We start from the raw sequence: 26,481 nt of genomic DNA, 5'->3' as shown, positions 1-26,481 counted from the left end.
TTCCCAGTCTTTTAAAATTATGGTGATTTAACAGGGTGATCTCAGAAGCTTTTCCCAACTTTTATGATCCTATGAATGCCAGCTTTTTTTGCCCTGGAACAAAACCCACAATTCACAGCTTTGCCATCAAGCACAAAGGAACCATTCAGCAGCTCTTGTATTTATATTTAATTGTCTTCAAAAGGGTGTGTTACAACCGGGGGGATGACACGTTAATGTATTCATAAACTATGCAGGGAGTTGTGCAAACTTAATTTCTGTCCTACAGCAAGAACAAACAAAATCATCTCGTTGCATGAGCGGTTCCAGGGGCTTTATCATCCCTTCAAGCACAGGCTCCACTGAGATTAATCAGTCACAAATGCACATTCCAAAGGAGGACACAAATCATGTGGAAATCTCTTTACAGAGTTAATGAGTGACTCACCTCCCTTCTATCCCTCTCTCCTGGACAAGACAGCCCAAGGAAAACGCTCCATAAAGGTGGAGATGAAGGATTCAGCTCTCAGGAGACAAGGTCAGGGATAAAAGTTCCTCTCAGCTGTGAAAGGAGCTGTTTTAAGAAGGGTTTGTGACGCTGCATGGGGCTCTCCAACAAACAGCACAGCTTCAAAAACAACTTCCACATGTAGGACAAATAAGCAATAAACTTAAAATAGAGCAGGTGTTACTGAGGGAGGGTGTTCCCACTGATGCTGGGGTTTAGCAGAGAACTATCTACATTTCTTTACAGCCCTAAGCCCTGAACTTTGAAACCATTTGCTTGGTCACTAGGTATTTATATTTAATTTGTCTTTCTTTTTTCTCCCAGCTCCCCTTTCCAGAGTGGCGTAGCGACAGCGAGTTCAAGCCTGGGGCCGAAAGGGAAAGAATCATATTTACTCTTCTCCCTTAAAACCCCTCATTTTTAAGTGTTGCTCAAGCTTAGCACTGGGTGGAAGCCCAAGACAAGACACCAGAGATGTGCTGAGAGTGTTCAGAGTGCAGAGGAATGATAGTGCTGGAGACTTACTGCCTGTAATTAGTCACAGAACAAGCTAATTAATCTCCATGAAGACAGCAGGAGTCCCATTTGGTGAAAAGAGGTTGCAGGAATGCCAGAGCAACCCAGTGCTGATGATCCAGGCAGGACCACACTGGTGTTTGAATGAGAAACAAAAATAACTGCTTTAGATGGTCTTGTCTGGCTTTTCTGGACTCTCGGCTGCTCCCTGAGGGCTGAGAGCCCTGCAGGGACCTGCTGGGGAAGCACATTCCCAGGATTTTTGAGTTTCCTGCTCTCTCACACTCCAGGTTCCCTGGCTGTTGGCAGCAGGAATGGATTTGGCCACGTGGAATCTTTCTGAGTGCCCTGGATGGAAGGCCAGGGCAGTGAACAGTCAAGTCCTGAACGTGCTCAGAAGCTGCAAAAATGAAACTGTCTCGACCTTTAATAAATAGAGAACAGGCAGCAAGCAAGCCATAGTGAGGATCCACCACTTTGCCTTGTGTTTGTTATTTGTCAGGCGTGTTTCTACACAGTGGGTACAGATTTGGCATCTTTTAGTCAGAGTGGTTGCTCCATCCAGCCAAGCCAAGCCTTCGAGCTTCGGGAGAGCTTGGCTGGGGACAGGCTTTGGGCTGGACAAGCAGGACACCTCAAGGGACAGCACAGGCTGGGAGATGAGGGGTTTTCCTCCCCTGACTCCTCCTTTTCGTCCAAGTCCTTGTCCAAGCAAGATCCCTTGCTCTGCTGGGAATCAGCTCGCTCCACTCTGTCACGCTCTCTGCGTGTGCCTGTATCCTTGGGCCTCTGTAGCTGGAAGAACACAAGGAACATCATGTCAGCTTTATCCACATCTGAGTCAGAGATCTCACCCCCGTGGGCATGTTTACTCTCACTCCAGCCCCTTGCTGGGAAAAACGGGCTTCTGTTTAGCTTCTGTATAGCTTCTGGTTAGTTTTACTCCATCCTATCAGGAATCCTTTAACGTCCCTCACAGAAAGTGGTTTGTGGGCAGCAGAAGGAAGAAAGAAGAAGTGTTGTGTCTTAGTAACACATCTTTAACAGTGGCTTTAATAGCTGCCTGTCCCCTGGAAAGTGAAGGGCAACCAAGGCTTCAAATGACTTTTAAACAGCACTTTCCGATGCCCATGCCAGCTTTTAGCCTTATCCCCACCCTTGTTATCCCAAAGCAGCTCCAGGACTGTCTCCACTGTACACTTTTTCCCTCCTGCCTGCAATCAACTCCACTAGGAGGAGTCTTACTCCTAAAAATGGGGGAAAGAGCCCAACTTCGGTCAGTCCCTGTGGGGAAGCAAGACAGGTGATGAGCACAGAATATCCCGGCCCTGGAGGCTCCTCTGTGACCTCAGGGCTTCTCAGGATCCTTGTTTAAGGACGTGCCTCGGCCCCAGCTCACCTGGCTGCCTGTGCACGGTGCGGCAGAGCCTCTTGCCGGGCTGGTTCCTGTACACGGGCTGGACGCACACCTTGCCGGTGGTGCCCGAGGGCAGGTCGGTGAGCAGCACGCTGTGCACCTGCGGGGACACGCTGAGCACCGAGGAGGGGCCGCTCTGCCGCCGGCACCGCACGCGGTAACCCAGGACCGCCCCGTCGGCAGAGTCCCAGGAGGCTTTCAGGCTGCTGGGACCCACGTCCTCAAAGCGGAGGTGCCTCACCTTGGAGCCCTCTGGGGAGAAAAGATCCGTGTTGCTGCAGGACGTCGTGCCAGGGTGATCCCTACAGTTCCCTGCTCCCTGTGCCTCCCGAGGGGAATGCTGCCAGCCAGCCTGGGCTTTGGTGTAGGGATAAAATCACACTACATATCCCCACTGAAGGAGCTCGGCCTAATTAGTCCTTAACTTTGCCCTGGTACCAGCATAAGATGCTTTTTTTCCACACTGTTAGATACCGGCAGTCACATCCCACACCCTCAGCTGTGTCATCCCCTGAGCTCCTCACTCTTGAGTCCTGATAAGAGCCAGACTTTGCCTCCTGCAATATCTTCCCAGGTACTTCTTAGAGCACAAGGTTCTGCTCATTAAACTTCTGCCCCTCTGATGCCAAGTCACACCAAGGAACAGGCACAGAGGGGACAGGAGGGAAAGGCACTTCTCTTTCTTCTTTCTTCCCCAGCAGGCTGGGGATGCTGTGTGGGGCCTTTTTTTCTTTAAATGTTCATATTTCCTCCCAAATGCACACTTAGAATCATGGGACCACGGAATATCCCAAGCTGGAAGGGATCCACAAGGATCCAAATCCTGGCTCCACACAGGACACCCCAATAATCCCACCTTTCTTCTTTGGGGAGAAGGGTTTGTGATGCTTCATGGGGCTCTCCATCTTCTATCTTCTCTCTTCTTTAGGGAGACTCCTGGATCTCCAGGCCTGGTTGTGACTGCAGCAGCAGCTCGGCCATACCCCATTGCAGCCATCACTGTGTGTGTCTGGTTCTCCTTTGGCCCTTACACATCAGCTACATCCCAATGGCACATCCAGAGCTGCTCATGCAGCTTTCCCCTGTTATCCCACCCCAGTGACTGGATTCACTGACTCCTCTGTCCTCACATAGAGGCAGGTGACCCTCTAGGGACACTCCAGGGACTCCTTGTGCTGCCACTTCCCCTCGCTCACCTTCCTGGGTGCAGGCTTTGGCTGACAGGGATTTCTCCTTCCCAGATCTATAGATTGCAGTCACTGTCACCAGGTAGGTGGTGTTGGGTGCCAGGTGCTCCACCACGGTGCTGTTGTGCCTCCCATCTACCTCCAGCACCTTCACTGAGTTCCCTGGGAGTGGCCCATACAGGACCTGGTAGCTGACCACGCTGTCCAGCACAGGAGCCCAGCTCACGTGGAAGCTGTGTGGCCCAGACTCTGAGATGAGAACCTGAACTGGGCTGATTTCCTCTGGAAGCAATGGAAAGAGATGTGAATGAGGATGTAATGAGTGTTACTGACCTGCACCATATTGGGCTTGAGTGATGTGGCATTAAAATCAACCCAGCAAGCGGGTGTTGATACTCATCACACAGCTCAGCCCAAAGAAAAGGGTTTCTCTACCTGGGCAGAACAACTCAGCCAGAACTGTTCTTGTGTGCAGAAAATTAATATTGTGTACAAGTCCACCTTGACTTTGCCACCCCTGCCCAGGTTTTCAGTTTGACGCCTTTTTCCAGGCTGCTACCCAGCATAAATCTGAGTTATTTTCTGCACAGAGAAGCTGCTTCCTGCTCCGAGTGCTCCCCCTCTCCTTCCCTCTCAAACCCTTACGTCGTTCCAGCACCCTCCATCTGCACCTCCTGCCTCAGGTAGGAGACAGGGATCATCTCCTTGTCCCCAAGGAGGGAATGTGTCCAAGCCATGCCCATTTTACCTGCCAGTGTCGTGACCCTTGTGGTCTGGGTGGGGAAGTAGTGCACGTTGGATTCAGGAATCAGAGCCACCTCATAAGTGGTTTCTGGTGCAAGGTCGCTGAGCACGAGGCTGGTGTGAGCCCCGGACACCTGCTGTGTCCTCTTCCTTGCCAGGTCAGCTGCTGGGGCATATTCCAGGGTGTAGTAGCCAGTTTCCTGGGAGAGAAGTTTGGGCCACAGCAGGCGGAAGCTGCTCGAGGTGATGTCTGTGGCATGGAGCCGGTTGGCTTGGATGACATCTGGAAGGGGGACAGTGGCCAGAAATCACTGCTGACATCAACACCCAGAACATGGAACACCTGCAGTCCCAGCCCTTCTGGATGTGAGATGCAGCTGGCAGCATCAGTGTCACCAAATCCCTGTGGAAATCACCCACCAGCGGAACCAAACCACTCAATTCCTGTGTATGAAGCAGCCCAGAGTGTGAAGAACTCCATTTCTCCCTGCTCTCTGCCAGTGCCCAGTGGCCAGGAAGAAAGAGCAGCAACTGGGGACTGCCCAGCACTGCTGAGCCAGCTGGACCCATCCCAGCTGAGGTCACTCCTTGCAAGGCTTCACAGAGCTCCGTTGTTCGGTGACATTCAACACTCAGAGCCCTCTTGTGCCACCTCACCTCTCCCTGCCCCTGCACAGAGGCTTCTCTTCAAGGCTTGTGCTACCTTTGAGTTCCAGACCCCAAAGGCCAGGCAAAAATACCTCTTGTGATGCTGGGCAGCTCCCTCAGCTCCCCCAGCTCCCTCTGCTACTTGACCCTTCCGATATGCATGCCCTTCCAAGCCTATTTTGGGCTGAATCCCACTGTTCTCTGGTCTTCCAGAGGGGCAGAAACACACAGGACTTTGTTTCTAGCACCAGGGAAATGATATAGGAAGACAGGAAGATGCTCTTCTGTTTTTAAAGGATTTTTAGGAGCAGCCTGAGCTTTGAAGTGCTCCTAAATCCTTAAGATAGAACCTTCCAGCTCATGCTCACAGAGCTCTCTCTAGGTAGTCCTCACTGGCTCCCCATTGCACAGAGGTAAAGGGAGGCACAGAATTCCTCCCAAACCTGCAAGATGGGGCTGCTTTGCACTCCCAGACTTGTCCTTGAGCCGGGAGAGGATCAGCTCTCCTCCTCCGAGCTGCTCCGAGGCCCTGCCAGCTTCCCTGTACCAAATAAAACAGCCTCAGTTTTTCCTCTGAGCTGTTCCCTGGCTCTCCCAGGCAGGCAGGAACATTTCCCTGCTCCGTGCCCTGCCTGCTCCCATCCCATCCCATCCCATCCCATCCCAGCCAGCAGCACTCCACCCACTCGGAGGGTGGGAGGCAGGATCAGGAGTCCTGGGGCACTGCACCCTTCTGTGAGCCCCACAAACACCAGGGGCCAAGCCACGAAGGAACAGGGAGCACAGGAAAGGCCTCAGTCCTGCCAAAAATCCTGCCAAAAGCTCAGGGAATGGAAATAAGTGAGCTTGGAGGCAAGGACACTGTGAATAAATGGGGCAGAGCAAAGGACGGGGGGCAGGAAGCCCACAGTGAACAGCTCTGCCCCTTGTTGCCAGACCCCAGATGCCTTCAGCATACAAAGAGGGCAATAAACCCCAGAAAACAGATGTCCACAATGTGCTTCCCAGCCCCTCTGTTCCCAGAGGGAAGCAGCAAGTTAATATCCTGTGCTGGACCCAGCCAGTGCCTGCCTGGTGACACTCAGGGACAGCTTGTGACACACTTTCCCTCCACCTCCTGCCTCTTGGTGACTCGAGACACCACTTTGCAGCCACGAGTTTGTTGGCATCCTGTGAACTCTGCAGAGGTCAGGATCAGACTTGCAGGAATGCTGCTGGTTTCATGATGAGGGTAGGAAATGCAGCCAGGCAGGAGAACCTGTCCTGATCTGGGTTTGTGGTCGCCCCTCTGAGAAGCTGCAGCTGGGATTTGGCACAAATCACTCAGGTTTCCTGGTTCTACTTCCCTGCTTTGATATGAATGGGGGGAAAGTTCTGATTCTGGGAGAGGGGACAACACTTCTCCATCGCCAGGGTGGACATTCAGGGTCTGAGATTACCCCCTCTGCTCACCTGCTTGGACTCAGTGCCAGGTGAGGACATCAGAGCACTCCAGGCTCAAAGCTTGCACTGCAGCAGGAGTCACCCAGGCCCTCGTTTCAGATCAGGAATGCATTGCCCTGAGCACGTGTGGGACGTGGTGATGTTTGGGGCCTGCTGGGCACGCAGGCTCCTGCAGAGCTTGGCTCAGGAGGTGGTGCCAAAGGCTGGAACAAGTCAGCAGCCTCAGCTCAGCTGGGCTGAGTGCAGAGCGGGTGGCTGCAGGCACAGGACCTGATGTCACCTCACAGGAATGCCTTGGTTTCACAACACTGGGGGGTCCTTCCCCAGGACGAGAGCACCAAAAGCCGTATTTTGGGTACAAATAAGATGCAACAGAAGGAGCCTGAGCTCCTCCACAGCCTGAGAACCTTCCCTTACTGCTGAGAAGGGTGGAGATCCCTGCCAGGAGCCAGCTGTGCCATAGCCAGGCTGGCTGGGAGCTGTGGCCTGCTGCATTCTGCAGAATTCTTCCATGTGCCAAGGAAAAACAGGCAGTGGACACACCCATCCATCCCCAGCCCCTGTCCTGCACCCCTGCACCGAGCAGCAGCAGCACTGCAGCTATTTCAGGTCCACCACATCTCAGGAGTCTCTCCCTGCAGAGATTGAGGCTTCTCAGCCCACCTGAGGCAGCAGCAGCAGCTTGGCAGGAACCCCTGCTGGAATATCTGTGGAGCAGGCACAAACACCTCATTCCTGGGAAGGAGATGGAAGGAGGAGAGCAACTCTTGACAAAGCTTGTTTGTGCCTCTGCGAAAGCCCCCACTGTTTTTTAACAGTAGCAGGAGATGAAGATAAGAGAGCAGTGATAACCAAACCAGTCTGGGCCATTCCAGAGCTGGAAAGGCCTAATTCCTGCGTGCCAAGGATCCTGCCTGTCCCTGCTATCCCAGGAGGGGTGGTGATTGAGGGCTGCCTCCTCCAGGTAGGGAACAGTGGATTTAAGTGGCTTTATTAAGGTGCAATCAGGTGCTGTGACCAATGTCTGGCACTTTGCTTGAAGCACCAACCCCTGGATTCACGTGGGAATCTCACCTTCCATTAAAATCCCAGCCTGGCAGATTTTAGACCTGCTGGATGCCCAGAATACTGCCCTCAGGCACAGCAGGGTAGTTGTGACCTTTGCAGATCTTGTGATCTTCAAGACAGCCTTATCTGCAGGAGAATTCTCATATTTTGGGAAGCTATGTTGGATTCAGGATGCACTAGACACTAAATCACCACTGAAACAAAATCCCTGGGGCTCTGCGGGGTGGCTGGGCCAGGAGGAGAGCTGATGGTGCTGCCCAAATCTCATGTGGGAGAGAAGTGGGTGTTTTTTGGGGGAGAACACAGTCCCTGGGAGTGGTTTTTCAAATGATTGTGATTGGAAACAGGAAGGAGTTGCTGCACACAGAGGATTCTGTGGAAAGGGTTACTGGGACACTGAAACCAGCTCCAAACCACCTCACACAGCAGAAGTCAAGGAAGGAAATCAGGATTTCCAATGGAGAGAGAACCTCCAGAAAAATCTGTGGGAAGTCTGCAAAGTCACAGTAACTCCCTCAGCATTCCAAACAAATCCAGAGGCATCTGGGAGGCTGAAGCAAACCCCAGGGGCAGTGCCCCTGGCAGTGCCCTTGGCTTCCAAAGCCTTTCCTGAGGCCTAGATCATGGCTTTGGGTCTCCTCAGAGCCTGTCCTAAGGCCCAGACCATGGTTTTGGGTCTCCTCAGAGCCTTTACTGGATGCTCTAAAAACCTGGAGCGCTGAAAACCCCAGTCTGCTGCTTGTTCCCTCTCACAGCAACCACCACAGCTCTACGAGGAACACAGAGGTAGCACTTGGCCTGCTGAGCCCAGCGAGGCAGGGCTGGGCTGTTCTTCCAAGGGCTGTGCTGGCCAAGTCAGGCCATGGATCTGGCGGATGTGGAACGTGTTATAACAGGGGATTTATGGAACAAAAACATTCCTTTCCTATAGTCTCAATGCTGACAGCAGGCACCATCTTTAATTGTGTTTTGTAAGAGAACAACTGCAGGAGTTGGAGATCTCAGCCCTTGACGGTGTATTTAGGGAGTCAGATCTGTCCTAGGCAAGAGCTGGAGGGAGCTGACAGGACCAGATCCTTGCCAGGCACACACATCCCATTTTGGATGTGTTCAACACGTTTGTGTTCCTCCACCTCCATCAGCTGGCACAGAGCCAGGCAACATTTTAGAGAAAAAAAAAAATCACCCTGAATGTGAAAATCAACTCAAGGAGCTCAGGCACTTTGTTTCCACCATCAGCAGCCTCTTGCTGAGGTAAAATCATTGCTTTTTGGGAAACCTTTGGTTAACAACCTGTGCAGGTGGGGGCATTTTCCTGCTCTGCCTGGGTTGTGCAGATGCCTGACCTGCATGACTCATTCCAAAGACTTGTGGGGTTTTTAGGAATTCAGGTATTTTGCTGCCCGAGTTCCTCATTCCCAGCTGAACTCCTCACAAACACAAGTTCATCTCACCCACAGCTCTGCAGAAGGGAATTTGTCCCATTCAGTCAGATATTCCAAGGGGAATATATTTGTCCCACACCTCCCAGAACCTTGGTTTATACTTGCACCTGTAGCATTGTGGACAAAAACCCCCCCCCCAGTTTGCCAGAACAGCACTTTTGGGTCAGGATGACCACTGATTTTGGGAGATTCTCCCACTGCCCACCCCACAGAGCCAAACACGAACCTATCCTCAGCCCTGCTGCCACCTCCCAGTGCCCCCCACCCCAGCCTACCTAGGATGCCATCCCTGAGCTCCTTGGTGATGATGGGCAGGTCATCCACGTCCACAAAGTGCAGGTGTTTGTCCGAGGGCTGGCTGGCAGCAGCCGAGAGCTCCAGGAAGTTGCTGCGGCCGGTGCTCACGATGAACACCGTCACCCCCATGTCCTTCAGCAGCTGCATGGGCTCCGAGATGTCATCCGTGGAGAAGCCATCTGTCACCCACACCAGCACCTTGGGCACGTCTGGCCGGGCCCCAGCCTCGCCACTGAAGAGCTTTTCCTTGGCGTAGCTCAGTGCTTTGCCCGTGTTGGTGTCACCCATGAGCTGCCGCGTGTCCCGGATGGCTTTTCTCAGGGTGCCACTGGTCAGGTACTGGTCAAATGGGAACTCCATGGTGGGCGTGGTGCTGATGTGGATGATGCTGGTCTGGACATCCCTGGGGCCAAAGGTGAAAGGGTGCAAAAGGTCCCACATGAATTCCTTGACCCTGGAGAACTCATAGTGGGAGACACTGGCAGAACTGTCCAGCAGGAAGAGGAGGTCCCCCTCTGTGTTGGAAATGGGTGGCTGGGGACCTGGTAGGGGAGAGAGAGGGAACAGCGTTAGGAGAATGGTATGAACCCAAAACCTGCACAGGCACGTGCTAGGAAAGCTTGGTTATCTTGTGCCAAATCCCAGGATTCAGGGAGAGGTGCTGGCTGAGACGGCAGAGGCACAATGGATCTCTGGGAACAACAGGAGAGGTCAGACAGAGCCTTCAGAAATGGGGGAAGTTAAAGATACCTGGAGGTGATTATTTACGAGGGCATGGAGTGACAGAGTGACAGGGCAAGCTTCAAAGTGACAGGGAGGAGGCTTGGATGGGATATTTGGAAAAAAATCTGTGAGGGTGGTGGGGCCCTGGCACAGGGTGCCCAGAGAAGCTGTGGCTGCCCCTGGATCCCTGGAAGTGTCCAAGGCCAGGGTGGATGGGGCTGGGAGCAACCTGGGATAGAGGAAAGTGTCCCTGCCCGTGGTAAAGAGTGGAATGAGATGATCTTGAAGGTCCCTTCCAACCCCAACCCTCCCCTGATCCTGTGACCAGGCTGGAGAGACCTGCAGCCCAGCTGGATGCCAGCCAGCTCCGTGTGACCCAGCACAGCTCACCCTGTGCCACAGACACTCCCCCGCAGCGCCCTGGCGCTCAGAGCCGAGCAGAAAACGAAAGTGAAGTCCAGGAATGACCACATCACCCAGCGGAGCTGAACTGTGACCGCACAGGTCCCTGCTCCTGGATCCCAGAGCTCCCAGTGGCATTCCAGCAGGGCTTTGCTTCGTGCTGCTGGCTGCACAAAGCAAGGCAAACCACGGCTCTGAGCTCTCCCCTCTGCTGGAAGGAGGACAAGCCACTGGTTTGGCTGGCAGGACACGGGGAGAGATCTTGGCAACGCGGGGTTGTTCTTCCCTCTGCTCCTCACCGGTTTGAGAAGTGTCCCTCGCTTCCCAAATGTTGCAACAAGCAGCTGGGAGAGCTTCTGGCACTGGCAGGGCAGGGATCAATGGCCAAAGGACGCTGCTTGCAGCAGTAAACAACAGGGTCATGTGCACAAGCACTGGGAGGGGAATTGGGAATCCACCCCGAGGGAGCAGAAATCCAGCTGCTGCCAGAGCTACCTGCATGGGGAACACCCGGGTGAGCACAGTGTGAGACACCAGAGAACAGAGGAGACTCACGGCTGTGTCCTTCTGTCTGTACCCTGCAGCTCTGGGGCACCCAGAGAGCCAGGCATCCCATTAGCATCCCTTAGTTCTCCCCATCACTCACTGCTGGGAATAGCTGTGTTAATTAGGAAGAGCCCCAGTCTGCCACCACAGGGTTCTGCCTTGGTTCACAAAGCCAGCAGCTAAACCCACCGGCGGACAGGGGTGTATTTTGGAGCTGAAGGGACCCTCTGTGGGTGGAGCAGACGGCTTCTCCTTCATTCGAACACCACCCCACCTGTAACACCCAGTCCTGCCTGAGATGGAAACAAATTCCTCCCATTCAGCAGAAAGAATCCATAAAAAAATCGAGACAAAAGCTCTCCCCCCCATCCGGAATGTGGTAACGCTTAAAAAGTGACTGGACACTGCATTGTCCCCCCGTGCAGGTCCAGGCTTTCAATTCCCTCATCCTTCCTTCTGCTCCTTGTCCTGCATCCAGTACAAACATGCCATCCATGCCAGAGGTGGGGCCGTGGAGGTTTGGTACCAGCAAATCCCTGCTTACGAAAGCTGCTGCTGTTTTCAGGCACTTTCCTCACTTTACACCTCTTGGCATGGTGCCAGATGAGGATTTCTCACTCTCCAGGGGGGATTTGGAGGGAAAGGGGCATCCATGAGCACTTCCCTGCCTCCTGAACTGCCAGGAATAACTGCAGACCTCATCACTGCGCTCTGCCTGAGCCTGGGGAGTGACACGGGACACGTGGCAGGGTCCTGTTGTCACTCCCTGCGTGATGCCCGGTCAGTGCACTCGGATCAGAAGTGTTTTGAAGGGCTGGAGATGGGAGCAAAATGTCACTATGGAAACACAACGCTGCCTGCTGGCTTTTCCAGGAGGAAAACAGCTGGCCAGACTTCCCCGTGATGCTGACAGGAGACATCCGCTCGCAGAGCTCCCCGCGCTCTCAGCTGGGAGCTGAACACACTCCACACGCCTGATTTACACGGGCTTGGAGCTTGTGGGGCTCAGTTACAGCCAAACCAGATCACGTCCTGTCTGGGTTAACTGTGTTTGACATCCTACGTTTGTCTTCTCCTCTCGCTGCTTGGCCACGCAAGGGAAAAAGTTCTGCAATGAGAGGGAGGCAGGAGGAACTGAGGAACACAGGCTGAGCTTCCCTGTGGCCCCTCTGGATCACAGTGAGAGGCAGGAGGAGGAAGGCAGCACCTCTCCCTGGCAGAGAATTGTCCCCCCAAGCCACCCAGGAGGGGTTTTACATTTCCAACCACGCCACAGGCCCCATGGGAGATGGGGAGGTCACCTGCGTGATGAAGGGCTGACATCCACCTAGCACAAAATACTTGGGTGGTTAAAAGCCTTTGGAGGCTCCAGCTCACCCATGGCAGAGTTCAGGCTGAGAAATGGCCCTTCAGACAAATCCCAACAGCAGGAGGGGAGCTGTGCTGCCACCTCTCATGATCTTTCCATGAGTTTCACTCTCTCTGCTGTTCTGGGATTGTGGAATTGTGCCAGTGCTTCAGAGGGCAGTAAGTGCAGAGTCCCCACAAAGTGTGTATGGATGGGCCATGTCTTTATTTTTCACTCACAACAGCAACATCCCCATCATTTTCTGCTGATGCCAGCCCAGGAGACAACGATCAAATTCCATTTATCCAAACCCAAACTATCAAAAGGTTGTACTTTACACTGATGCAGCAGAGATCTGAACCTGGACCCCAAGAGGGAATTGGGGGAATTGGTGATTCTGCCTTGGCTTTGTGCACGAATCCAGTACCCATTGTCCAGAACAATCCAATCATTCCTGAGCGTGTGGAAGCACCAGCGGCCACCCAGCAGCTTCCTCAGTTTGCCCACTGCACATCACTAACACACACACTTTGCCTCTGGAGCAGGGCACAGTCCCTCTGGAATGCCACGGCTGCCTTTGTCACACACCCTGAAGCTCTGAGCATTGTTTAGAGCCTGGGTTGGGAAAATGCCACACAATCCCGGGGCAGCAGGATGGCAGGACAATGGGAATAGCTGATGCCTGGGTGGACTTGGAGCGCTGGGACAATGCCAGGAGCAGCAGCACCAGTCCTGCCCCAGGGTGGGACACCGAGGGACAGAACCCAGCACGCTGTGAGGGGTCTGAGCCCCAGCCCCAGGGAGGGACACCGAGGGACAGAACCCAGCACGCTGTGAGGGATCTGAGCCCCAGCCCCAGCCTGGGACACTGAGGGACACTGAGGGACACCAAGGGACACTGAGGGACAGAACCCAGCACCCGGTGAGGGGTCTGAGCCCCAGCCTGGGACACTGAGGGACACCGAGGGACACTGAGGGACAGAACCCAGCACCCTGTGAGGGGTCTGAGCCCCAGCCCTAGCCTGGGACACTGAGGGACACCGAGGGACACTGAGGGACAGAACCCAGCACCCTGTGAGGGGTCTGAGCCCCAGCCCCAGCCTGGGACACTGAGGGACACCGAGGGACACTGAGGGACACTGAGGGACAGAACCCAGCACCCGGTGAGGGGTCTGAGCCCCAGCCTGGGACACTGAGGGACACCGAGGGACACTGAGGGACAGAACCCAGCACCCTGTGAGGGGTCTGAGCCCCAGCCCCAGGCTCTCTGTGTACCAGCAGCACAGTCAGACCCCAGCAGTCCGGGCTGCAGAGTCTGAGGAGCTCCTGTCCAGGCAGACACGAGTTCCCTGTCCTTTCCCAGGTGCAGTGAGAACCAGACACAACCTGCAGCCACAGGTTCTCCCCTGGTGAGCACAGGGCAGGACAAAACGAATCGCGGCAGCTCAGCCACCACGACGTGGGATGAGTCCCTGCCCAGGGACCAGGAATGAGACATCCATCTCCTCCACGTCCCTTTCCCCGCTGTCAGCTCTGAAGGACTGCCCCATTCTCATTTTCCATGAGCAGTATCCAAGAGAAAGCGTTTTAAAGAGGAGCTGTAATGATTGAATTACAGAGATTAGCAAGAGAACATCGTGTTAATCACTAGCTTGACTTCTCTCAGTGCCTGTCCCCCAGTCCAGCGAGGAGGGAGGACTTTCTCCATATGATTTACTCTAAATTCTGCAAATTTGTGAAAGTTTGCTTTTCCCCACTGGAAACAAACGCGACAGAATTACTTTCTAACAGGCAATTGCAGACAGGTTTGTTTCTTGTACACAAGTACCTCTAAACACCTAAAGCAGCACTGTAGCCTCAGCTTTTATTCTGAAAAGGGTTTGCGAGGAGCTCTGAGGAGCAGGAGGCATGAAATGGGGTAAAGTACCGCAGGAACGCCTTCGCCTTTGCAGGCACTCACCTGGCTCAGGTGTGTCCTGTCCTGCAGCAAACCGCAGCCACAGACCAAGGGAGAGCACTGCCTTGGCCAGCATGGCAAAGCCTGGTCCTGGGCAAACTACCTTAAATCCGCCAGCTGGGCTCTGTGGAGGCAGAGGAAAAGCTTGAGATCAGTCATAGTCCGGATCCACCAGATCCCGGCGCGATCCCACTTCCATGCCTTGAGATCTCCGCCCGCTCCCCGCCGTGTGTTTTGCTGGGCTGTGGTGCGAGCTCTGGCTCCTGGAGGCAATTCTCCTTCCTCCCCCCCCACTCCTTTTAGAGTCATAAATCCATCTTGACAGGAATAGCTGGAGGAGAGGCACACGCAGCGCTCCTGCCGCTCTTCCTCTGCCGAGTTAAGCTTGCCCCAGGAGCGGGGGTTCGCTGTGTGCAGCTGGGGCTGGTTTGGAAAATATATCCCTATAGATAAAACTTTGGCCCTGCGAGGCACTGGCAGCAGGCCAGTTACCGGGGGGGGAAGAAAAAGGAAAGAAAAGCTGCGAGAAATCCAAAGCTCTCCGCTCTGGAATGAGCTGGAAGAAGGAAAAACACGTTTATAAAGGCAAGAAAGAGTAGAAAGGCTGGGGAGCTGCCCTGCCCTGGGAATATTGGCTAATCTTCTGGGAGGAGCATTCCACAGGTCCTAGTGCTACCCTCCCACGGGCTAGGGGACACCCGGAGCCTGTGTCCCCTGGGGAAGGGCTGCTGGGGTCACCAAGGCACCCAGAGCCTGTGGGAAGGGGCTGCTGGTGGTGGGAAAGGGCAGGGAGCAACACTGGGAATTGCAGCTGGCACAGGAACAGCCCAGGGATCATCTCCCTCAGCGTGGAGTTAAGTACGGACTCGAGTCCGGGGTTCTGAGGGAAAGGGGGCTCACAGCCTAAAGATAAACCCGTGATTAGCCTCTCAGTGGATGAGGGGAGAGGAGCAAACACCAAAGACCCCGAGGTCCAGCTTCTCCGTGCCCCTGTGTGCAGGGCATTTGTGCCAGAGCATAAAGAAATCAAACCCAATCCCCCTTCCCGTGCCTGTCCTGCTCTCCTTGCATCTGCACTTGGCTCCCACTCATCAGGTGAGGTGACAACTCCCTTTCCTCTTTCCACTGTAGGTTTTTGCCTCTGGACAGGTCCAGGATGTTACCAGCGGAGGGAAAAGCTGGAAAATTACATCCAGTTATGAGGAGATCCATCGATCATCATCTCCTTAACATGGGGAGTGACCAGCAGGCCAGGCTGAAAGGCAGCAAAGAAGGGATGTCTGGAAGCTTTTGGGATTTTGGATACTGGTGAGCAATATTTCCTCCAATTTTATTTTCTCTCCCCCTGGGAACTGTAAAAAAAAACATTAGGGGCCAAGGAGAGCACAGAGTGGAAAAAAGTTGTATCCAAACTCATCCACCAAATGGAAAGTCACAACAGGCTGGAGATCCAATTAAAACCCATGGATTCAGACAGCTGAGGGCACTTGTTTGTGTTCCCCTCCCAGTCTGGGACCCATCTGCATCCCGAGGGAGCTGACAGCACCAGGCTGTTCCATAACTCAGTCCATGCAGCCCTGTGGTGGTGCCAGCCTCACCCAGGGGTCCATACAGGCTGGAATCAGCATTATCCCAGGTTTTAAGGGAATGGGATATCCCTGCTCTCACTCTGAGATCCCCTTCCTGAGGCAGGGAAGCTCCAGGCTCTGGTGGCAAAGGAGCTTCCAGGGGAATGACACAGCAAAGCAAATCCCACAGCAAAGCAAATCCCACACGGTCTGATCCCCCAGTCTGAGCAAATCCATCCATTCCTGCTGCACAGATTCCCACTCGATTCAGGGGCTGCTGCATTGACCAAGAAGGAAAAATGTTTTCCAAACCCCTGCTGAGTTCAGAACTTTCCCAGTCTCATCCTGGTTCTCTGCTGGTGTTTCTGTCCTTGCTGTTCTCCCACTGGCTGGATTCTGGAGCTGGGACATGGCAGGGGTGGGCTGGAGGAAGCAGGGAATGGAGGTAATGGAAGGAAATCATCTCCATGTACCCACCTGCCCTAGCCAAGGGCTCGGGATGTGCATCTGAGAGCCCTGAAAGCCAGTCCCAGCACATTTCCAGCCCATTTTCTCAGCCCATTGTCTCCCATTTTTCTTTGTCCCATTGCAAATCCGCTTGCTTCTCATCAGCTGACCCAGACATCCACCTGCTCCCATCCCATCCCATCCCATCCCATCCCATCCCATCCCATCCCATCCCATCCCATCCCATCCCATCCCACCCTCCTTCTGCCCCATCTCCAGACCCATCCAGAGCCCCTTGATTAGGGTTGGTGGATACATGGAGATGATTTCCTTCCATTACTCACTTCCCAAGGAAGTGTTGCTCATCTCAGAATAATTCCCTGGGTTTTTGCCAGTTTATCCCTGAGGATGCCATTCCCACCCTGGAGCCTGGAGACACTTCAGCCTTTATCTCCCTCTAAGTCCTACTGGGATAGGTGCAAGCAGGAAAAAGCAGCCTGGAAAATAATTAGATCTTAAAGGGTTTGGGGTTATTTTTAAACTTTACAGGAACTGGCAAATCCTGTTTCCAGTAAGCCTGGTGCCTGTGCTTGTGCTGATTCTTTCCTGGATGCATCATGCACTCTGGAGCCAGAGGTGCCACTCCAGATTTGCTCCTGTTGAAATCTCAGCTTCCCATCACTTCTAAGCTCAAATTCTCCACCTGCCATGGGTTTGGCCAAAATTCCCTCAGGGTGATTCCCTTCTCCCTGTGCCAAGCTGCAGAACAGCTCAGGAACAATGGATAATTGTAAGAAAAAACCTAAAAAAACTCAAATAAAACCACCACCAACCAATCAACCGTATTTTGATCGTGATGTTGCTGGGGCTCAGGTATTTTGTAGAGCCCTCAGTGCCTGGGAAGGTTTTGGAGGTTTTTCTGCAGCTGCCGCGACGTTCTGGGGATGTAAACAATCCCCAATTTCTGAAGAGATGCAACATCCTCTTCTCTGAGATGAATTCCTGCAGCTGGAACAAACAGGCTTTTGGGAACACAGCCTTGTTTGAGCTCCACATCTGCGGGTTTGTTTGGAGGGGTATCTATATATGGCAGTTTGGAAATTCCCCGTTTGGAAAGGAAGCAAAGCAGCTTTGGGGGGGTGAGGAGGGTGAAAACTTCCCCTGGAACTCCAGGGAAGGCTTGTGCAGCCCCAGCACAGGTGGGAAGTCACCCAAGGAGCTGGGAATCCAAGTGGACAGATTGGGCTGGAAGTCCGGCCCTTACCCAGCTCTTATCAGCCCAGTTGTGGCTCAGAGGATGCTGAGAGCAACAGAAATACCAACATCAACTCCAGGTTTTCCCCCAAAATGACCAGGAGCAGCTCATCCAATGTGTTTCACACTTAATTTCTGCTCAGCTGCAGGCTTGTGGCTGAAAGGCACCAAGTTCAACTCCCTGACCCCGGCAATGCCAGCCTGACTTCCAGCCCGGGGTCAGGCCTCACGTCTGCCACTTCTCAGTTGTCTCTGTGCCACGTAGGGCTCAGCCTCGAGTCATCTCTTATTTTCATTTGACTCCAAAGACAAACTACAAAAATAGATGTGTTTACTCACAGCATGCCCCAGGTTTATGTTTCTCAGAAGATAAGCAGTGCTAGGAATGACTCCTCAGTGAGGTAAGGCCTAGCTTATAGATGATCTCTTTTATCCCAAAGCTCCCTAAAAAGCCACGCAGCACAAGAACTCAGCCACTTCTGGGCTGAAGAGCAGCAGCCTGAGCTCTGAGCCCTGACTTCTGGGTGCCTCAAGGCCAGAGATTTAATTTTCTCCTTGCTCCTGCCTGGGACTGCTGTAATTCCACAGCTGGAGCAGAGAACCCCTCACAGGGCAAACCAGGAGAAACAGCAAAGGACAATGTGGATCATGTCTCTCTCAGGGGCTCCTGGATCTCTCCTGTTGTCAGGTAGGTCAGAAATAGCCCAGTTCCTGTGAGGGCTGCCCTGGGTGTGCAGCAGCTGAGCTGGGAGCTCTGGGGTTGTCATCCCCCACCCCTCTGCAGAGATGCCAGTGCTGTCCTCAGGCAGGGAGGAGCTGGCAGGGAGATCTGTGCCTCTGCTTCACCCTCAGCTTTCCCTCAGCCAGGACGAGGAGGAGGAGAAGCCTGGGAAACACTGATCCCCAAATAACCAGGCAGGACATGGCCTCAGGAACACTGACCCCCCAAATAACCCGGCAGGACACAACCTCAGGAACACTGACCCCCCAAAGCCAGGCAGGACACAGCCTCAGGAACACTGACCCCCCAAATAACCAGGCAGGACACAGCCTCAGGAACACTGACCCCCCAAATAACCAGGCAGGACATGGGCCCAGAAACACTGACCCTCCAAATAACCAGGCAGGACACGGCCTCAGGAACACTGACCCCCCCAAATAACCAGGCAGGACACGGCCTCAGGAACACTGACCCCCCCAAATAACTCGGCAGGACACGGCCTCAGGAACACTGACCCCCAAAAAACCGGGCAGGACATGGGCCCAGAAACACTGACCCCCCAAATAACCAGGCAGGACACGGCCTCAGGAACACTGACCCCCCCAAATAACCAGGCAGGACACAGCCTCAGGAACACTGACCCCCCCAAAAAACCAGGCAGGACACAGCCTCAGGAACAGTGACCCCCCAAAAAACCAGGCAGGACACAGGCCCAGCCGCCCTGGAGTGTCCAAAACTCCCCCAAATCCCAGAGTCAGTGCAACCCCACCCCAACAGCAGGGCAGGGGGACAGAGATGAACTTCTGGAGCCCGAGGCTTTGCCAGACCCATGTTCCCAATCCCTGTTTGCAGTGACAGAGCTGCCATAAATAAATGGGTGGGTGTTAGACACAAAGATCTGATTCCAGAGTGCCAGGAACTGCACAGGAGTGAGGGTACAAACATGGTTGAGCCCCTGAACGCCCCGAGCAGAGACCTGCTGGGTCTTTAGGACCAGCACCTCTTTCCAAAGACTGCAAGACTTGTGTTGAAAGCTTCAGGAGGCTTTGGGAGGAGTGGCTGATTCAGATCCCAGATCCCCACAGCCTGGCTGAACCAACTTTTCCATGCAGCTCATAATTCCTTGGACTTAGCTGGGCACGAGTTTGACGGCTCTGAACAGGAGGGAACCTTTCATGTTTCTCCTTGAGAATCCCTAGCAGAGATTCTCCAAGATTTTGAATTCCTGCTTCATTTCCTTCACGAGACAGGATCTGACTGCCTTTCTCCCAGCTGGACCTCACTTTGCTTGCCAGGAACCCAAATAGCTCCGAAAATTGGACTCACTTCTAAGCAGTACAAGCGAGGTCTGCATGGAATGGTCAATTTTTAGCCAAGGGCTATTCTTCAGAGTGGATCATTTTCCTTATTGCTTGACTTCTTTGCCCTATCCCCATCCTGTTAGGAAAGCCCAGACGACTGGGAAAAGCCAAATTTAAGAGACTCTCCTTAGAACTGTGTTTCCTGAGGAATTTCCACCTACGTAAGGAGCTGCTGCTTCCCCTCGAACAGCAAGTTCTCAGCCTCTCTCAATAGTTGCAGTCTCCTACATTTGTCCATCTGGGAGATAGAAAAAAACCAATTTGGAGCATCCTGCAGGGATGCAGAGGAGACTCCAGCATTTGGAGAGCCCTTGTTGATCTGCAGGGAGGAGGCAGCACAGGAACAACCAAAGCAAAGGAGATCAGATTCCCTCCCCCAGGAGGCTGCCCTGGCATCTGTTTCTCTTACTTCACCTTCTGTCCCCAATTTCTGTGAATCCCTGCAGTAATTAGGGCAGATTTGCAGCCTCATACCACACTCAGGGCTCTGTCAGGGTGCTGGAGGGCTGAACTAACCCTGTCACGCCTTTTATCTGACCACAGCGCTGTTCCATCCATCTCTGGCTCCTGTTTGAGGCAGTGGTGGCCTCAGGAGAGGCCATCAGGGCATTTTTCCCCTTCCCTGGAGCCACAACCCCTGGGTGGTCGGGAACAGAGCAGCCCCACGGGAGAGCTGCTGCTGCCATCAGCTGCGTTTTAGGTGTGCTCTGTTTTTAGGGGACTGTGCAAATCCTGCCAGGCTCTGAGCGCGCTGGGTGGGGGGAAGCAGCAGGGACAGTGATGGATGGGTCTCCGAGCACCCATCAGCCCCACATCCAGCCACAACAGGAAAGGGAAGCAGCGTGGGGCTGGGAGTTCCCATCGGGAGAGGCTCCTGGCCCCCTCTGGAAGCGCAGCTGCAGCAGAGCTGGCCAAGCTCTGCTCCTGCTCTCAGCCTGGAATTCAGATTGAGGCCGATTTTCCATCAGCCTCACACCCAGGTGACAGCTCCAGCCTCTCCACTCCCAACTCTGCAGCCTCCTCCTTCTTCGCTGGGACCAGGGAAGCTTCACTTTAGGATAAATCCGGCCCTAAAGCTGCCACGCTGGGGTGGAACAGCTCCAGCACCACTGTGGCTGCAGCAGAGGTGCAAACTGGGCCGGTCTGGGACAGAGATTTCCATTTATCTCCCTGCTCCAGGCTGCCAGAAAGGCACCAACCCTCATTTTCAGGGTTTATAACAGAGCTGCCCCTAAGGTAGCCTTTGCTGAGGGCTCACTTTGCATCTGGGGCTTTTCAGCCCTTCTCAGTAAGAGGCACAAACATGTGAGCAGGAACAAAGCTCGGAGCACAACAAACAATCACCCTTTTTGTGTGAGGCCGGCGGGGCAGCTGGGGAGGGAGTGGGAGGGAAGGGAATGACTCCCTGTGCCGACAGCAGGGTTTCTCCAGCCCAGCTGACCTTGGCCAGCTCCCTCCCTGCTCCTGGAACATTTGGGAAGTTGTCCCCCCGTGCTGGTTTAGTGTCAGAGGGGGCACAGCATGGGATCAGCTCTGAGTCAGCTCCTCCTTCGAGGCACCAATTCTTCATTTTCCACGAGTTCAGCGAGTTCTAGAGGTGCAGGTGCCTTGTGGAGCCAGGCTTTGGAGCACAGACAGGATGGGACAATCAACAGGCTGCTTCTGAGGGCAAATCCTGCAGGAAAATCCTGCCTGGACATCAGCAGAGCCGAACATAAACCGCACAGCCCCCTTCCCTACGCCATCACCCAACCCCACAGACTTTTCATAAGGGAATCTGGCCATGGGGGAAGAGCAGGAGCCTCACTGGGTGGCGTTTGGGGACATCATCCTATGTTATCCACCTGGAATCATTCCTGGAAAGGGCCACGCTGAGCTCTGGGAGGGCAGGATGGAGTGGCTGAGTGAAATGTGGGACTAATGAGGGGGATGAGTCTTGCTGCCATCAGCAAGTTGCTGTTTCCAGTCAGAAGAAGGCAGATCAGAAATCCTGTTGGATAAACCAGCGCAGGGAATTGAGGGCTCTGCTGGGAACTGCTCTGCCTGACATCCATCCCTTCCTCACTGCCAGCCTCACATCCTCCCACGTCAGCCTGGGGAAATAGCTGCCATTCCAGCAGCTCATGGAGAAAGAGGTGGTTGGGTGTGTGCAGAGCCACCCAAACAATTCCCATCTCTTTTGGGGATAAGAGACTTTTGTTCCAGAGCCGGGTGCTGTAATTCCTGAACGATGAAAGAACAACCAGAGCACAAATATTCCCCCACAAATGAGTGTCACTGTCAGACAGGAATGTCCTCTCTGCTCTCCCCCCTTCCATGGGGACTCAGCTCCCTCTGCAAGATGAATTTGCTTTTTCAGCCAAGAGCCAAGAAAGAAGAGGCAGGTGATGTGAATGCAGAGCCCATCCACTCTCCCCACTTCCCAGCAGGAAAGAGGAATCCAACAGAATCCAGTAAGAAACATTACTCAAGTAGGGAAGGAATTGAAGTCCCCTGTGAGGGTTCTGAACATGTGGAAATCTGCCACTGCAGCAAATTCCTCAAGAATGGCCTTAAAAATCCCCCCCCAAATGGGATGGGGCACTGGGAATGCCACTAAAAATTCTGAGAAATGGGAACAGCAACGGAGGAGCAGCTGCACCCACACCAACACTGATCCTGTGCACTCAAATCCTGAAAATCTGCAGTTCCAGCTATTCCTCCCCTTCCCAGCTGCAGCCCTGAAGCAGGGAATGAAGGAGCACTCACCACCTCCACAGTCGTTTTCCCTGCTGGCTCTCAAAAGGACAACCAAAGCTGCCAAAGATATTTATATAAAAATGGGATGCAGGGTGGAAAACAAGGAGGAAAATCCTGCTGGAAATCTCAGGTGGTGCTGGTGCTGCTCAGGAGGGAAGCTGTGTTCGAACTGGGCTGCTCCAAGTGTGGGGCCTGCCCTGCTCCCTTCTCCCTGCTCCCTGGGCATGGCTGTCCCGCAGAGGAAGTCTGGCAGATCCTGTTTTGCAGAGTTCTCCCACACAAGGGGCTTTTTCTGCCTCTGCTTCGCTTCCTGGCACCTGTCAAGGACGTTGTTGTTGGGATGCTTTGCCAATAAAAGACACTCAGAGCTTCTCCTCCCATTTGTTCTCTCTCTTCCCTCATCTCCAGGACTGACAAATGCTTGGGAGGCCATGGCGAGCTGGGCAGGAATGGAGGGAACACCTGGAACAGGAGGGAGAGATCTTCCAGAGGGGTGAAAAAAGGAAAATTGATGCAGAATGGAACAGTGAAACTTTAAACAAAAGGCCTTTTCACCTGCAGTCCCTCAGGCTATCCATGTTAGTGCTTCCATCATGAATTCAGGCTCCCAAGACTTCTCTCCTTTCAGGGAATTCCCTACAAATCTCCAAAGCAGTGGTGGAATTCTGGGGGTTCTTCCCCCTTCTCTCCTGACCCTTCAGCCCAATCCATGGCAGGATGTGAGGGGATTGCTGCAGGTTTCACCAGCAAAACCCACAGTGTTTTCACCCCACACGTCAGAGCTCTGACCCTGCCCAGAATCCAGCATTTTTCCAGGATTGCAGATCAAAAAGCAGACGGTTTCAGTGCAGGGATTCCTGGAATCATCTTTTTTAGGGCTGATCGTTAATCAGGGGTGATGAGACTTTCCTGCGAGGCCGTTCTGCAAGGAGCATGGAAGCTGGAGCCTGAGCCATGCCATGGATCCTGCAGTATCCCAAATCCTTCTGGAGGATGCCAGCAGGAATGCAAAGACCCTTTTGCCCCCATGACAGACCAGAATAAGGCACACAAGGGGTCACAAACCCAAAGTGTTTTAATTTCTGGTTGTGAACGATCCAGACGTGGGAGGAACTCCAACAGTGACCTCATGGAAATGTCTGGTGCCAGAGGAACACTTGGCCAGGCTTTGGAGGGAATTTTTCTCGTCTCCAGAATGTTCATGGGGTTTTTCTGAACAGCCACATCCAGCAGGGCTGACAGGGAGATGCTGCATCTGTTTTGGCACAGCCGCTGCCCTGGGGTGCAACTCCATCATCCATGGATGGTTTTCCTCTCTCCTTCCAGGCTTTCCTGGGATAAAAAAGGGGACTTGCTGGCGTCCAGTTTTCCCCACTAATGACTATTAGTGGGAATCTGCCAGTTCCTGTGGAATGGCTCAGCACGAACATGGCTTTGCTGCTTCCTGGTGGAAGTGAGGGAATTCTGCTGCTGCAGCATTTGTACGCCAAGAAATTTCCACCTGCTTTTTCCCAGCTCACAGGGCACAACAAACCCTGTCCCCCATCACTGCTGTCTCGATGAGACAACCCCAAAATCTCACCACACCTTTGCCAGCCACATTGGTGTGGCTAAAATCATGGCAAGGAGCAGCAAGATCTTAAATGATCAAAGCAAACACCAAAAAGCCCCGTGAACAAAGGGCCCTTCATCAAGGAAACGAGCAGCTGAGGTGAGTTCCACCCCCAGGACCTGTGCAATCCCAAGGAAAGCTGGTTTTCCAAGTGCTGATAGGAATTGTCTGGCCCAGGTAAGCGGAGCCACGCCCAGGTAGTGAGAACAAACCAGAAGAATAACAGAGTTATTCACGCCCTTATTCAGCTGAGTGACATCTTTAATTGCAGAATTTAAACATTGGTTTTCTGTCTTCCCCCTGCTCCCTCTGTTCCTGTGGGATATGGAGTATGGAATCATGGATAAGCAGGAAATCAGGGGTTTGAATGAGCCCTCTCCCTGTCACCTGGACTAAAATGCTCTGGTTCTCCGAAGCACTGACTGGTTTCTTCTCTGTGCTTCATTTTCCTGTGGATTTCTGAGTATCTGGAGGGTTGTGACTCGAAGGAGTATCCCAAGCAGAGTGGATTTCCTGGTGCATCCAGCTGAGGCTGGGTCGGACTCCACAGCAAACGAAACGTGTCCGGCAGCAGGTGAAGGGCAGCTGGTGCCTGCTTGAGAGAAAAGTGCTCTTTGTCACAGCATCTGTCCCCAAAGCTGACACAATCCCAGCCTCCCTCTCCAGGGGTCGAGACCTCTGAGGGGAAAGGCAGCGTGAGAGAGGGGAGCCAGCTCCAAGAAGAAACAGGAGCTCTCCACAAGCAGTTTGGTTGGATTTCTTCCCTCCTTCCCACGCCCTGGTGGGGTAAAGCCCAAGCTCCTGGCAGGAGAGCCAGGCCCTGCACAGCTGAGCTCGTTTAGGGCAAGGATGGGGATGAGGAGTTTTGTTTGCCAGATGGATTCAGCAAACACTTGTTCCTCTCAAACACTGAGTGGGAGCAGAGGGGCTCTGTTTGCACCTCAGCAGCAGCTGGTGGAGGGAGGCTGAGGGATCCAGGATGGCCGAAGAGGTGGGACTCTAAATGTGAGGGTCAGCACAGCTAAAATAGACACCAAAAGGCCAAAAGGCAAATCTTTCCCAAATGTGCTGAGCAGAGCCTCAGCCTCAGCATCATAACAGGAGCTGAAACAGCCCTGACTGCTGAGGGGAAGCTGGTGAAGGACTTTTCAGGGACAAAGCAGATATTCCGGGCTTTCAGCAGCGAGAAGTCTGGAGGAAGTCTGCTCCCCTGGTTTCTAATTTTACTTCTGTTCATCTGTGTAGGGTCTAGGGCTTGGTTTCCTCAGCTCTCTCCTGAGTGCTTGGGAAACAATGGAGGAGGCACGAGTGGGGCTGGCAGCACCTGAAAGCAGAGAGCAAACCAGACAGCACCCCTGGCTTGTCTGAGAGCTTTTGGCTTTGCTTCTTGTCTCTTCCCGAGGTTCACGCAAACCATTGAAAGCCAGGTCCAGCCCTGCACATCCTGTCTGCTTTTCCCCTCTGGAGGATTGCCCAGCGTGTCTCAGGGGGCAGCAGCACGCCAGCATCTCCTGCTGTGACCCAGCTGTCCTTGCCAGAGTGGCCTGGTTGACCTTGGTGATGCTGAACCCACCAGAGGAACACATTGCTTCATGCAGAGATGTCCTGTCTCCCAAAGCACCCCAGAGTCAGGAGGGCAGAACAATCTCCAGCTCCTAGAAGGGCTTGGAACACCTTTCCAGCTTCCCCTTAGATACCCAGAGTGATAACTTGTGCCAGCAGGTCTGGTCAAAGCCCCAGACAAGAATATGCTGAAAGACAGGAAAAGAAAAGGACAATTCTGCTTCCCCCTTCCTCCTCCCCAAATGTCTGTGGCGAGGAGTCCCTTCAGAGGCCATCACCTCTCCGTGCCTGTGGGGAAATCCTCAAGAGCCTTTAATTGCATCCTGCTCTGCCCCACGCCCTGGAGCTGCCGGGGATTTGCTCAGGGCTCGGTAGCAGCAGCGGCTTTGCTGAGCAGCAGATCCCCAGTGCAGATCGCTTCCCTGGGACACCGCTGCAGCCAACTGCATCCCTGTCCTCTCCTGCTGACAAGGGACCCGGAGCCAGCTCCCCTCACACCCTTGGCCACCTGCCCTGGCTGTTCCCACACCGCACTTTCTCCTGGCACTTCTCACCCCGTTATCCAAACCCATCGTCCTCAGGGCGGTGGGAATGAGCTGATCTTTACAGCTCCAAACCATCCTGTGATTCCTCAGGCACGTTCTTCCTCTGCTGGAGAGGGACGAGGAAGGTGCAGGGGCTGGGAATTGTGGTTGTGCCCTTGTGCTGCTCGCCGTGAGCTGCCAGGATGGGCAGAGCAGTCACACACGGTGTTATTGGCATTGCAACCCTTAGAAAGCTGTTGCCAAAAGAGGAATTTCAGCCCCTCGGTTTGTTCACTGCTCTGCTGAGGAGCAGGAGCAGAACAGAACTTTCAGGAATTAACCCTCCTGTTGCTCCCCACGCTGCCGCTGCCAAGGGGTTACAGAGCCAGCACCTCTGGAAAATGCTCTGGCAGCTGCAGGCAGCTCCCTAAAAGCTCACCAGCGGGCACAGCTCCAAGCTGGGA

General features: G+C 53.7%; 1 protein-coding gene and 1 long non-coding RNA gene across 3 annotated transcripts; one reads left to right on the top strand and one right to left on the bottom strand.

Moving 5' to 3' along the window:
• Positions 1 to 153: 153 nt before the first annotated feature.
• Positions 154 to 22,500, bottom strand: VWA1 (von Willebrand factor A domain containing 1). 2 transcript variants are annotated; one of them, XM_048326483.1, is made up of 7 exons: positions 22,328 to 22,500; positions 14,232 to 14,352; positions 9,231 to 9,794; positions 4,356 to 4,634; positions 3,617 to 3,889; positions 2,403 to 2,672; positions 154 to 1,798 (listed from the first exon to the last, which is right to left on the bottom strand). In XM_048326483.1, the coding sequence occupies exons 2-7, from the start codon at positions 14,302 to 14,304 to the stop codon at positions 1,758 to 1,760; spliced, it is 1,500 nt and encodes a 499-aa protein (XP_048182440.1). In that variant the 5' UTR covers positions 14,305 to 14,352; positions 22,328 to 22,500; the 3' UTR covers positions 154 to 1,757. The 2 variants fall into 2 exon arrangements, with proteins under 2 accessions (XP_048182440.1, XP_048182439.1); XM_048326482.1 differs by lacking the exon at positions 22,328 to 22,500 and adding an exon at positions 14,430 to 14,856.
• On the top strand, positions 14,879 to 17,080 carry LOC125337134. Its single transcript, XR_007207983.1, has 3 exons — positions 14,879 to 15,081; positions 15,360 to 15,536; positions 16,793 to 17,080. It is a non-coding gene; the product is annotated as an uncharacterized LOC125337134 (long non-coding RNA).
• Positions 22,501 to 26,481: the final 3,981 nt, after the last annotated feature.

Source organism: Corvus hawaiiensis, chromosome 22 (genome assembly GCF_020740725.1).
Source record: "Corvus hawaiiensis isolate bCorHaw1 chromosome 22, bCorHaw1.pri.cur, whole genome shotgun sequence".
In the NCBI taxonomy this organism is placed as follows: Eukaryota; Metazoa; Chordata; class Aves; order Passeriformes; family Corvidae; genus Corvus; species Corvus hawaiiensis.
The sequence above is the reverse complement of the archived record's forward strand: the minus strand, read 5'-3'. Positions and strand labels throughout refer to the sequence as shown.

Excerpts from the sequence above, each read along its gene's own strand:
- VWA1 (XM_048326482.1), bottom strand. The coding sequence starts at position 14,537 with ATGACTCTAAAAGGAGTGGGGGGGGAGGAAGGAGAATTGCCTCCAGGA. Across the intron at positions 14,353-14,429 it reads GAGCGGGCGGAGATCTCAAG|AGCCCAGCTGGCGGATTTAA; the intron begins GCATGGAAGTGG and ends CTGCCTCCACAG. Across the intron at positions 2,673-3,616 it reads CAAAGCCTGCACCCAGGAAG|AGGGCTCCAAGGTGAGGCAC; the intron begins GTGAGCGAGGGG and ends TTTTCTCCCCAG.